This window comes from Clavelina lepadiformis, chromosome 3 (genome assembly GCF_947623445.1).
Source record: "Clavelina lepadiformis chromosome 3, kaClaLepa1.1, whole genome shotgun sequence".
Taxonomy (NCBI): Eukaryota; Metazoa; Chordata; class Ascidiacea; order Aplousobranchia; family Clavelinidae; genus Clavelina; species Clavelina lepadiformis.
Genome location: NC_135242.1, coordinates 1,318,656 through 1,331,368, shown reverse-complemented (window position 1 = coordinate 1,331,368; position 12,713 = coordinate 1,318,656). Strand labels below are relative to the sequence as shown.

Below are 12,713 nucleotides of genomic sequence, written 5' to 3'. Positions count from 1 at the left end.
AGTTTGGAAAATGAAAAACGAAAACAACTGTTTCTAAGATATACAACAACAACAGCTTTTCCCAAGTTAAATAACAGATTCTATAAAGAAATGACACGATTGCAAGCTTTTCAAGAGGAGCATATTGCTAGAGCGTATACAAAGTACCCTGTGATGCTTTTGATGCTCTCTTTAGAGTTGGACATTATTTGTAACTATTTGAACTTCTTCATGCTTGTTTAAAGCACGTGATAAACCAAATTTTGTAACCAGAAAGTTTATTTAAATAACTGAACACGAATGAAAGTACGGATAGTTTTTAATCATACAAATAACAATTATGGTCATACTTAACTCATTACAAGCTCATGTGAACTCTGTCAACAAATTGATCAATAGTTTTGAACAATTACTTGGAGTTAAGTTAATTAACTTAACATTTATATGTAACAACAAGCAGTAAACCATAGGCAGCATTCGCAAAAAAACAACAGCATTATACCAAACAAACACAGCATCAATTTAAATTACTCCGATTGGAGTTACTGTACGTATCACGTCGAGTTTTCAGTACGCTATCAACATATCATATTCTGCAATTGTAGTTATTAGCAACATTTTTTTTCCAGCAGATATAGCAGTAAGGAAACATTGATAAGTAACATTGGAATAGCAACAAATTTGGTTTGATTAATTCTCAGTTTACTACCAAAGCAGAAAAAACAAGTTACGGTTTTTAAACGCATCAAAGCTAAATTTCAAATTCTTCTTGATCGTTTAACTGGTCACTTGTGGGAGCTGCAATAATGGAGATGGAAGCTTCCTGGATTTTTTTCTTGATAACACGAAACTGCTCTATCTCGTCCAATTCTACAGGAATTGATATGGCAGTTTGTCTTTCAGGCATTCCTGAGAAAAAACAAACATTTTACTGTTAAAAGAGAACACCTTTTCGTATATATGAATTAGCTTATTTGCAATACAAAGGACATGAAAAATCACAAAACACTATCCCTGTAACTAGCTCTGCGCTTTTGATAACAGCTTTTTATTGAGGTCTGCAATGTTTTTAAATGAGCATTTTACTACCCATGGCTCATCGCTTACGATTAGACACACAAAGTGGTTTTTGTATAAGAAACGTCGTTTTGTTTTATCAATTATGACAATTATTTTATCAATTATGAGTGAAATGAATCTTGTTGCATTGACAACACTGCAAAGCAAACTTTAAGAAAAGCTGTCAAACTTGCATCTCTCCGAAAAATATAATTAACGAGTAACACAAAAAGTGTGTAGTGATAGTTAGCAAGCTGTTTATTGCTGTTTGAAACAATTCTATGTCCCATACGGTACCAACAGTTGTAACTTTTGAAAACGATTAAAACTGCTAAAATATCTTTCCATGGAGACGTCAATGTAACCAAAATTTTTTTATGAATGAAATATTGATCTATGCTTTTTGATAATTACAAGAGATAGATTCACTTCGCGGCATGAAAAGCTTTGCATTACTTACGAGCGCCCACTTTCTGATGAGCGTATTCGATCCTACAAAAAAGGTAGAGATATATAATCAGGGTGGTAAAAATAAGTAAGTTTAGTTTATAAAACTTGTTCTTATTAAAGCATAGAGCCAACAGAAGCAGAGTTACTCACACATCTGGTGGAAAAACGTAAAGAAATGGGAACTCAACTCCTTCGTCAAACTCCGCCATGCAATGTTCCATCAACATAGAAGCTAAAACCTAAAATAGAAAAGAGATATTTTATTGTTTAGACTCCAGCATTACGTCATTTTATAAATGACCTGTTGCTTAGCACTGTTTGAAATATTGTTTGCTTTACTTTGGAAAAGATGTCGTGACAACTTTTATACCACGCAAACGCATTGAGAGCCGCTATGCTTGTTAAGATAATGCAAGCATTACTCGTTTTACTTACACCAGTAAATAAACCAAATTGCAAAATCCACCAAATCCGCTGAGAACATACAAAAGATGAGATGAGCAAGAAACAGAAGGAACATGCCCAATAAATTCAAACCCTTATTGGAAGACCAATGCACATGGTGGCACTGATGAGTGATGACCGTACATGAAAGGGTGCGATTAGAAAGCATGGTGATGCAGACTTTAACGACTTTTACAGTTATTTGACACCGATGGTCTTAGCATTAAGAACACCGTTTTTTAGCACAGAGCTGTGCACAAGCTACACATGTTACACTGGTAGTGCGCAGCAGAGGTTGCTAAAAGGTTTTAGTTTCAGCCAACTTTTCTTTCTGTGGTGGGCGTTTGAGTTAAAAGGGGAATTAAGCTATCTACCGATCATTACCTGGTTGTCTGTAACCTACATCTTTTAAAACTTCTGACAACCCCGACATCTCATAAAAACAACTGGCTTTATAGACTCAAATCGGAAGCCTTAGGAGCAAGGATGTAAGGTAAGCCTTTGTGAGCAACAGGTGAACCAAGTTCAACAAATTTTCAGAGTGCACGAAATACACCAAGATAAAATGGACACGGTTTAACGTCAAAAATCTAGCCACAACTACTAGGATGTGCGGGCAGAATCAGCTCGGTGTGTGGAGGAATACTGAGAATACTTCCTATGGTAAAACCAAGAAACTATTAAAGCTATCCGAGCAAAAATGACAAAGCCTTGCTACCTACCTTGCTAGGCCCTGCTACCCATGCAAGGCAAAGCTCTGCTCCATGACAGATGGTGGTCTGATTACCAGCAGCATTGAGGGTGAAACAGTTTAAAGTGCAGACTTGGAAGGAATTTGAACAAAAGTTGTTTTCCTACTTCAGAACTGTTAATAAATTATTTTAAAAAACCATCCCCAGACAGCAAGCCAAAAGATCATCTGCCACAAAGTCTGTAGAAGATCAACAGGTGGCATCCCTGACAGATGGAAAGAATACTTTAGAGATCCATTAAGTCCTGTCCCAGAAATATCAACTGACACACAAACGATACGTTTCAGAGAAGAAAGTAGTCTCCCTGAGGCCGAAGTTGCCTGAGCTGTCCGTTTTCTGAAAGCTAATACAGCGATACAGCTAACACAGCTAATACAATACGGAATTTGGAATTTCAAAATTACTCTGGAGACTAGTGCAAGATTGACAAGGTAGTATTGGTGGTAGCTTACTAGTAGCTTACTTACTTGGGGCTCGTTTCATCAATCTTCTCGCGGTGAGTCCTGGAAACTGGGAAATCTAATGATGACCAGGCTAATGATGAAAACAAGGAGACGTTTCCAAGGTGGTAAAAGGATAGTCCTTCGGCCACGGAAACAAAGAGGTGACAATATGGAAGTTCAGTGCGGGCAACCTCTGCCCAACATCTTGCAGCTGAACGTCGAGGACCTAAACGCAAACAAGATCTGCATTATTAGCCAACTGGCCACCAAGCATAAAGCCCTCATCATCCTGTTGCAGGAAACTAACTGCACAAGTGTGGACTGTCTGGTGATACAAAGTTTCACTTTAGTCAGACATACCCTAAGCAAGAAGCACGGCCTTTCTACGTTTGTCCACAGCAGGCTCAAGTGGAACGTTGTCGACCAGCCTCCAACAGGATCGGCAATTGAGTGGCTATGTGCGGACATTGATGGTGTTATAGTTGTCAGTGTCTACAAGCCACCTACCTCGCGACTAACACCAACAGCAATCCCAGTGTTCCCACACCCTAGTATCTATGCTGGCGACTTCAATTGCCAACATACGAACTGGGGTTATAATTCCACCAGTCCAGAAGGAGAATGCTTGATTGACTGGGCAACCAAGAGTATTGTTGTGTATTTGCACAACCCTAAGGATGCTCCAAGCTTCTTCTATGGTCGCTGGAACACTGGTACTAACCCAGACCTGGCTTTCGCGAGCACTGGCCACATTAGCTGGAACTTGGACAGACGTGTTTGAGAGAAGTTTCCAAAGTCTCAACATCGACCCTAACTTATTATGACTCCAAGAACTATTCTTCCAGTTCCAAGTGAGCCATATAAGCGTTGGAACTTCCGCAAGGCCAATTGGGAACTATATAGTCTCACTACCAACGAGCTCGCCCAGGACCTTCCACCTCCGGATACGGGCCTTGTAGATGAGGCTTACCAGGACTTCTGCTCTGCCATCGTTAAACCAGCCAAGCGATCAATCCCTCGCGGTCGTAGAAATAACTATAGACCGTGCTGGGATGCGGAGTGTGAGAGCCTCTACCAGGCTTTTCTGAAAGCCCAGCAGGGCAAAGCATCAAAATCAGCCGCCTCTGCATTGCACGCTCGACTCGATGAAAAGCGAAGAAAGTGTTGGACAGAGGCTGTCAACACCATCGACTTAAGGCACTCCAGTCGTCTGGCATGGAAAACAATCAACAACCTGACTGGCAGATCCAGACAAACGCATCGACCATGCCCCATCTCTGCCAACTGTATTGCCTCACAGTTAGTAAAGAATGGGGTCTATAGAGTGAAAGATCACAAATCAGCCTACCTTGTTAACAATGAGGTGACTGAGCTCTGGAGGATCCCTACACCTCCTGATGAAACAATCTCTGGAGATTTTACTCCAGAAGAGTTTGCCAGCGCCTTCCAGCTGCTAAAGTCTGGGAAAGCTCCAGGCCCTGATTCAATTTGCCCTGAGCTGATTAAATTATCCATGCCGGAGCTGCTTTAAAGTCCTGGCTAAACAAGTTCTTGTCTTCCTGTTTACACACTCTCAAGCTTCCGAAAATCTGGAGAGAAGCACTTGTGGTTACCATCCCAAAGCCGATGAAGCCGATAGAGGATCCAAAGAGTTATCGACCAATTTCCCTTTTGTGTATCCCTTTCAAGATCCTGGAGAGAATGATCTAAGCCCGTGTCGAACCTTTTATCGACCCACTGTTCCCTCAAGAGCAAGCTGGATTTCGACACGGAACATCAACCGTGGCCCAAGTTACTCTCTTGACTCAAGAAATCGAGGACAGCTTTCCGGCTAAGAAAAAAGCAGGTGCTGTGTTTGTCGATCTCACAGCTACATACGATACCGTTTGGTATCGCGGCCTCACCTGCAAGCTTTTGCGCCTACTGTCGGACAGGATCATGGTTTCTCTAATCATGGAACTTGTCCGAAATCGCAGTTTCACCCTCACCACCGGTGATGGCACAAAAAGCAGATTGCGACGCCTGCGAAATGGTGTCCCACAGGGATCAGTCCTAGCTCCCCTCCTTTTCAAAATCTACACGCATGACCTGCCAGAAACAATTGCCAAAAAGTTTGCTTAAGCTGACGATTTGGCAATTATGCATAGAGCAGAAAACTGGCAGGAGTGGGAGGGGTCCCCAACCCAGGATATGGCAACCATATCCAATTATCTCCAGAAATGGAAGCTGAAGCTCAGTGTAACCAAAACTGTGACGGCTGCCTTCCACCTGTACAATAAGGAGGCACAAAGTGAGGTCAACATCACTGTTTATGGACGTCCTTTCCCTTACACTGCCAAACCAACATACCTTGGCATAAAGCTGGACAGGGCACTCACGTTTCGTCGACACCTGGAGTCACTTCGCAAAAAACTAACAACACGCGTTGAGCTTTTAAGACGACTGGCAGGATCTAGCTGAGGTGCTGGAGGTACAACACTTCGCACAGCTACCCTGGCTTTGGTCCACTCTGCCGCCGAGTACTGCACACCAGCTTGGTGTCGTAGTGCACACACCCGCCTCATAGATAAGCCGATTAATGACGCTCTGCGTTTAGTGACTGGATGCCTGCGCCCCACACTAACAAACAACCTGTTTGTCCTAGCAGGTATCCACCCATCTGAGATTCGCCGCAAGAGAGCCACACTGTCTCTAGCACGCCGAGCACTGGAGCCTGGGCATCTTCTGCATGACCGGCTCCTGCCTCCTCCACTTAGAGGACACCGGCAGCTTAAGTCGAGGCACCCATTTGTCCCTGCTGCATTGGATTTACTGGATGACTTTAACCAGTCAAGCACCATTGTGGCAAGCTGGGCGGATTACAAATGGAGCATGGAGTGGCAAGAAAAAATTCTTCCAGACTCCATGGTTACATTTCGGAGGCCAGTACATCACCACCGGGAATGCATTTTCCCAAGTGTGCTTGGACCAAGCTCAATCGCCTTCGAACTGGCGTTGGCCTCTTCCGCTCACCTATGCACAAATGGGGTATGGCTCCATCTGCGGCCTATGAGTGTGGTGCAGAAGAGCAGACTGCACACCACGTCATAACATCTTGTCCCATATACCGCCATCCTTGTGGGAACCGTGGTCTGACAACAATGGATGAAAAGCTGGTCAGCTGGCTAACAAACACCTGCCCTACAATATCAGGTTTTTGTTCCCTCTCTCAAGAAAACTTAAAGAACTACACCACACTACTACTCCACACGAAGAAGAAGACTAGTAGCTGTTAACTCAAGTACAGTTGCCCTAAATTTTGTGTCCGTTTGAACAGTGTTAAGTTGAAACCATTCACTGTGTATTTTTGTTTCTGCTAAGGTTGTGTCGTTATCTTTCCTTTTCATGGTTTACATGAGCTGGATAGACAAAGTGGGCATTGGTGAAGAGTATGTCATAGTTGAAAAAAGTAGGATTAGTCATATTCTGTTTGCAGACGATTCTTTGATTCTTTTTGCCTGTTGCAAACCTAGTCTCCAACATGCACTCGATCGTTTTGCAACTGTTTCCAATGACTCCGAGATGAAAATAAGCATAAAGAAGACTGAGGTACTCTGCCTCTCAACAAACCTGCTCAGTGCAGTTGTGCTGAGAAACACTGAAACAGATTGAAGGAAACAAGAAACAAGTTCAAGTACCTGGGAGTGCAATTGACGAGTTTGCCTCGATATTTGTGTCAGTTTTTCTTCCGCTTCTCACCTATAGATCATGTATCTTGGATGATGACCCAAAGAGTACAGTCAAGGCTTTAGAAATCAGATGTTAAAAAGGGGTTCATGGTGTGGCGTGAATAGATCAAATGCACAGCACTGACATCCGTAAATCTCTTAACCTTAAGATCCTACAAATCTCCGAATTGAGAACAACCAACTACGATGGTGTTTTTGGTGAGATCACCAGAATGCATAAGGAAAGATTTGCAAACCAAGTCATGCTTGCCACAGCCACCGGTAAAAGATCAACGGGTCGACCAAAAACCAGGTGGTACAATTACATACCTGGGCCTGGTCACGACTTGGTATTCATTTAACAGAACAAGGCAGCTGTGGCAAAAAATCGCAAACTGTTAAAGAAACTGTGAGCTTGTACTCCCACAATCTTCCTGAAAAGAAGATGTGAGTTTGAAAGAAAGAGAAAAAAGGACAGAAATAATCTGGAGAAGACATTGTAAATAAGCAAACTATCTTTCCAAGTAGTTTGAAATTCTATGGAACGCTTTACAATAAATATCGTTCTGCTACAAACCGACCAAACAACATAGAATATAATGTCTTTAACTTATATATATAGAAAACTTCAGAACTGGATTTTTACAACCCAAAGACCAACAGCATTCTAATACAACATTTGCACAAACCAAAATCCAGTTGAAAACCACAATTATGAGTTGATTGAAGTCAACATAACTTTTAATTATACAATACCTTGAGACAAGTTTAGGTATATTACACAGAAAACTTTAACATTTAACACATACTCTCCTTTATGTATCAAGTAACAATTGTATCACAACAAAAATAGCCTGTTCTTGTGTAATTTGTATTCTTGACAACACAAAACGCTTTTACTTAATTCCTACAGTAAATAACACAATCACATAGAACTGAAATCCTTACTATAAACGAAAATATTATCAGCAGAAGAATGTCATTAGAATGAAATATTTTGTAAAACGTATAACACGTAATTTGGAAATAACTTCAATAGAGTCGTATACAAGAGTAACAAAACTTTCCACAACTGCAGCCGGATTAAACAAGTTGTATCTGAAACATCATTTTATCTCATGTCCTTACCTCTAACACGTCATTGCCCAATTCAACAGTTTCAATGGACCTCAGAGATGCCATTATAACACTTTATTAGGTCAAACTAGAATATGGCTTAAATTGGAATGTATTAACTGTACAACCGGGAAACCTTGCTGCTTAATCGTAGCAGGCAGTACGCACGTGTTCGCTCCACACATTATTTCGAGAAATTGTAAATCGATATCAAAATATTATTCAAAAATATTCGTGGCTACTGACTTACCTGTAGTTTTAGCTAACATGCTTGTGATTATCAGTTTTATATCAACAGCAAATTTTTTCCCGCAAAATAACTTACATAAATATGCTGTTAATTACAAGTGAAACAGAAACACCTTATTAGAAAAGCCAAAAAAATCAATTTGTCATTTTGTAGCGTAGTGATGCCTCTTTCTGCGTAGTTTATAAGTTAACTTACAACGCTTTTATTTGCGTTTTTGCTATGATTTCTAGTTGTTGTTCCTTAAAGCAATTTGCTACAATGCTGCTGCTGCCCGACATCTAAAATGTCTTTACATGGAGACGTCAATATAATCGTAAATCGTAAACGGTACATTTTGTCGTAAATGTACATTTATGACTTTCAATTGGACAGGCAGACAGATTGGACAGATTTTATTCTATTGATTATTCTTCCTTCTTTTATTATTTTGTTCTTTTTTTTTTTTTTTTTTTTGACAAACACTAGTCAATACCGCAGTAAAGTAATGTTTTTACTTAAAGCAAAATTTTTCCAATTTATTGCAAATTTCTGGAAACACGATAAAAAACGCTCAGTTTTATGACGTATTTAAAGCAAACTAAAATTTACAAAACTTGACTTGCAGCATTACACAAAATGAACCTTTCTAGGTTTTTGATGTTCAAAAAAACTGGTATTCATGATGACGTTTCGATTGATTGAGTTGGAAAATACCGGTATTTGGTTCCTTGACCAACCAGAACGTTTTGAGTGATGCGAGCTGTTTACACTGTCCACAAACCTTCACGTTTCTGCAGCAGCAGTGCTGCAGCAGCAGTGCAGCAGTGCTCACTGCAAGCGTGATTAGAACACTGAAACAGGTTGAAGGAAACAAGGCAGAAGTTCAAGTACCTGGGAGTGCAATTGACGAGTTTGCCTCGATATTTGTGTCAGTTTTCCTTCCGCTTCTCACCTATAGATCATGAATCTTGGATGATGACCCAAAGAGTACAGTCAAGGCTTTAGAAATCAGATGTTAAAAAGGGGTTCATGGTGTGGCGTGAATAGATCAAATGCACAGCACTGACATCCGTAAATCTCTTAACGTTAAGATCCTACAAATCTCCGAATTGAGAAGACCCAACTACGATGGTGTTTTTGGTGATATCACCAGAATGCCTAAGGAACAGCTACAGTTAAAGAAACATAGTAGCCTGCTTTGTATAGAAATATGAACTAGTTTCAACATTACAACATTTCAAATTTGTTAATGAAATTGAGGATACTCTGCAGAGGGGCATGCCCAATAAGTTCCAACTCTTATTGGAAGAATTCGATGCACATGGTGGCACTGATGAGTGATGGCCATACATGGAAGGGTGCGATTGGAAAGCATGGAGATGCAGACTTTAACGAGAACGAAAAGTGTCTTTTACAGCTATGTGACACCGATGGTCTTAGCATTATGAACACCGTTTTCCAAAACAGAGCAGTACTGAAGCTGCACATATTACAATGGTATTGCACAGCATAGATTGCTGAGAGATTTTGGTTTCAGCCAACATTTTTTCGTGTGGTGGGCGTTTCAGTTAAAAGGGGAATTAAGCTATCTACCGATCACTACCTGGTTGTCTGCAACCTACATCTTTTAAAACTTCTAACAACCCCAACATCTCATAAATCCAACTGGCTTTATAGACTCAAATCGGGACCTGAGGAGCAAGGATGTAAGGTAAGCCTTTGTGAGCAACAGGTAAACCAAGTTCAACAAATTTTCAAATTGCACGAAACACACCAACATAAAATGGACACGGTTTAATGTCACAAGTCCAGCCACAACCACCAGAGCTTGCGGAGTCAGCTCGGTGTGTGGAGGAATACTGAGAAGATATCCTTTGGTAAAACCAAGGAGCTATGAAAGCTATCCCAGCAAACAAGGCAAATCTCTGCTACCTACCCTGCTACCCTGCGAGGCCCTGCTACACCTGCAAGGCAAAGCTCTGCTCCATAACAGGCTGTCGTCTGATTTCCAGCTCCGCGTGTTGAGGGGCGAAAAGTAGCAGCATAGACAGTGAAACAGTTTAAAGTGCAGACTTGAAAGGAATTTGGAATCTCAATATTACTCTGGAGACTAGTGCAAGAGTATTGTATTGATGGTAGCTTACTAGTAGCTGTTAACTCAAGTGCAGTTGCCCTAAAGTTTGTGTCAGATTGAACAAGGTTAAGTCGAAACCATTCACTGTGGATTTTTGTCTCTGCTAAGGTTGTGCCGTCATCTTTCCTTTTCATGGTTTACATGAGCTGGATAGACAAAGTGGGCTTTGGTGAAGAGTATGTCTTAGTTGAAAAAAGTAGGATTAGTCATTTGTTTTTTGCAGACGACCTGGTTCTTTTCGCCTTGTGCAAACCTCACCTTCAACCTGCACTCGATTGTTTTGCAACTGTTCGCAATGACTCCGAGATGAAAATAAGCATAAAGAAGATTGAGGTACTCCGCTTTTCAAGAAACCTGCTCAGTGCTCACTGCAAGCGTGATTAGAACACTGAAACAGGTTGAAGGAAACAAGGCAGAAGTTCAAGTACCTGGGAGTGCAATTGACGAGTTTGCCTCGATTTTTGTGTCAGTTTTTCTTCCGCTTCTCACCTGTAGATCATGAATCTTGGATGATAACTCAAAGAGTACAGTCAAGGCTTTAGAAATCAGATGATAGGGGTTCATGGTGTAGCGTTAATAGATCAAATGCACAGCACTAAAACCCGTAAATCTCTTAACGTTAAGGTTCTACAAATCTCCGAACTGAGAAGACCCAACTACGATGGTGTTTTTGGTGATATTACCAGAATGCCTAAAGAAAGATTTGCAAACCAAGTCATGCTTGCCACAGCCACCGGTAAAAGATCAACGGGTCGACCAAACACCAGGTGGTACAATTACATACCTGGGCCTGGTCACGACTTGGTATTCAATTAACAGAACAAGGAAGATATAGCAAAAAATTGCAAACTGTTGAAGAAACTCCGAGCTTGTGCTCCCACAATATTCCTGAAAACAAGACGTGAGTTTGAAAGAAAGAGAAAAAAGTCAGAAATATTATGGAAAAAAACATTGTAAGTAAGTAAACTACCTTTCCAAGTAGTTTGAAATGCTATGGAACGCTTTAAAATAAATATTGTTCTCCTACAAGCCCACCAAACAACATAGAATATAATGTCTTTAACTTATATATATAGAAATGTTCAGAACTGGATTTTTACAACCCAAAGACCAACAGCATTCTAACACAACATTTGCACAAACCAAAATCCAGTTGAAAACCAGAACTATGAGTTGATTGAAGTCAACATAACTTTTAATTATACAATACCTTGAGACAAGTTTAGGTATATTACACAGAAAACTTTAACATTTAACACATACTCTCCTTTATGTATCAAGTAACAATTGTATCACAACAAAAATAGCCTGTTCTTGTGTAATTTGCATTCTTGACATCACAAAACGCTTTCACTTAATTCCTGCAGTAACTAACACAATCACGTAGAACTGAAATCCTTACTCTAAATGAAAATATTATCAGCAGAAGAATGTCATTATAATGAAATATTTTGTAAAACGTATAACACGTAATTTCGAATTAACTTCAATAGAGTCGTATACAAGAGTAACAAAACTTTCCACAACTGCAGCCGGATTAAACAAGTTGTATCTGAAACATCATTTTATCTCATGTCCTTACCTCTAACACGTCATTGCCAAATTCAACATTTTCAATGAACATCAGAGATGCCATTATAACACTTTATTAGGTCAAACTGGAATATGGCTTAAATTGGAATGTATTAACTGTACAACCGGCAAACCTTGCTGCTTAATCGTAACAGGCTGTACGCACGTGGTCGCTCCACACATTATTTCGAGAAATTGTAAATCGATATCAAAATATTATTCAAAAAATATTCGTGGCTACTGACTTACCTGTAGTTTTAGCTAACATGCTTGTAATTATCAGTTTTATATCAATTGCAAAACTTTTCCCGCAAAATAACTTACATAAATATGCTGTTGATTATAAGTGAAACAGAAACAGCTTATTAGAAAAGCCAGAAAAATCTCACTTTGTCATTTTGCATTATAGTGTTGCCTCTTTCCTGCGTAGTTTATAAGTTAACTTACAACGCTTATATTTGCGTTTTTGCTATGATTTTTAGTTGTTGTTCCTTAAAGCAATTTGCTACAATGCTGTTGCTGCCCGACATCTAAAATGTCTTTCCATGGAGACGTCAATATAATCGTTAGTCGTAAACTGTACATTTTGTCGTAAATGTACATTTATGACTTTCAAATGGACAGGCAGACAGATTGGACAGATTGTATTTTATTGATTATTCTTCCTTCTTTCATTATTTTGTTCTTATTTCTTTTTTTGACAAACACTAGTCAATATCGCAGTAAAATAATGTTTTTTCTAAACAAAATTTTTCCAATCTGTTGCAATTTTCTGGGAACACGATAAAAAACACTTAAACTAGTTTTATGGCGTATTTAAAGCAAACT

At 39.9% G+C, this 12,713-nt stretch overlaps 1 protein-coding gene across 8 annotated transcripts; it reads right to left on the bottom strand.

The window, feature by feature from the left end:
- Positions 1-249: 249 nt before the first annotated feature.
- Positions 250-12,348, bottom strand: LOC143449492 (uncharacterized). Of its 8 annotated transcripts, none has more exons than XM_076949711.1 (5): positions 8,201-8,602; positions 3,152-3,353; positions 1,639-3,027; positions 1,499-1,530; positions 250-888 (listed from the first exon to the last, which is right to left on the bottom strand). In XM_076949711.1, exons 3-5 carry the CDS (start codon positions 1,713-1,715, stop codon positions 731-733), a joined length of 267 nt encoding a protein of 88 aa, XP_076805826.1. In that variant the 5' UTR covers positions 1,716-3,027; positions 3,152-3,353; positions 8,201-8,602; the 3' UTR covers positions 250-730. The 8 variants fall into 8 exon arrangements, 6 of the variants coding, with proteins under 6 accessions (XP_076805826.1, XP_076805825.1, XP_076805828.1 ...); XR_013114584.1 differs by having other exon boundaries at positions 866-888; positions 8,201-8,605; XM_076949710.1 differs by lacking the exons at positions 3,152-3,353; positions 8,201-8,602 and adding an exon at positions 12,275-12,348 and having other exon boundaries at positions 1,639-1,727.
- Positions 12,349-12,713: the final 365 nt, after the last annotated feature.

What these genes read in the sequence shown, in the direction of transcription:
- LOC143449492 (XM_076949708.1), bottom strand. An exon ending in ATTGATGAAACGAGCCCCAA is followed by an intron (nt 3,028 to 3,151) that starts GTAAGTAAGCTA and finishes TCGCTGTATTAG; the next exon opens with CTTTCAGAAAACGGACAGCT.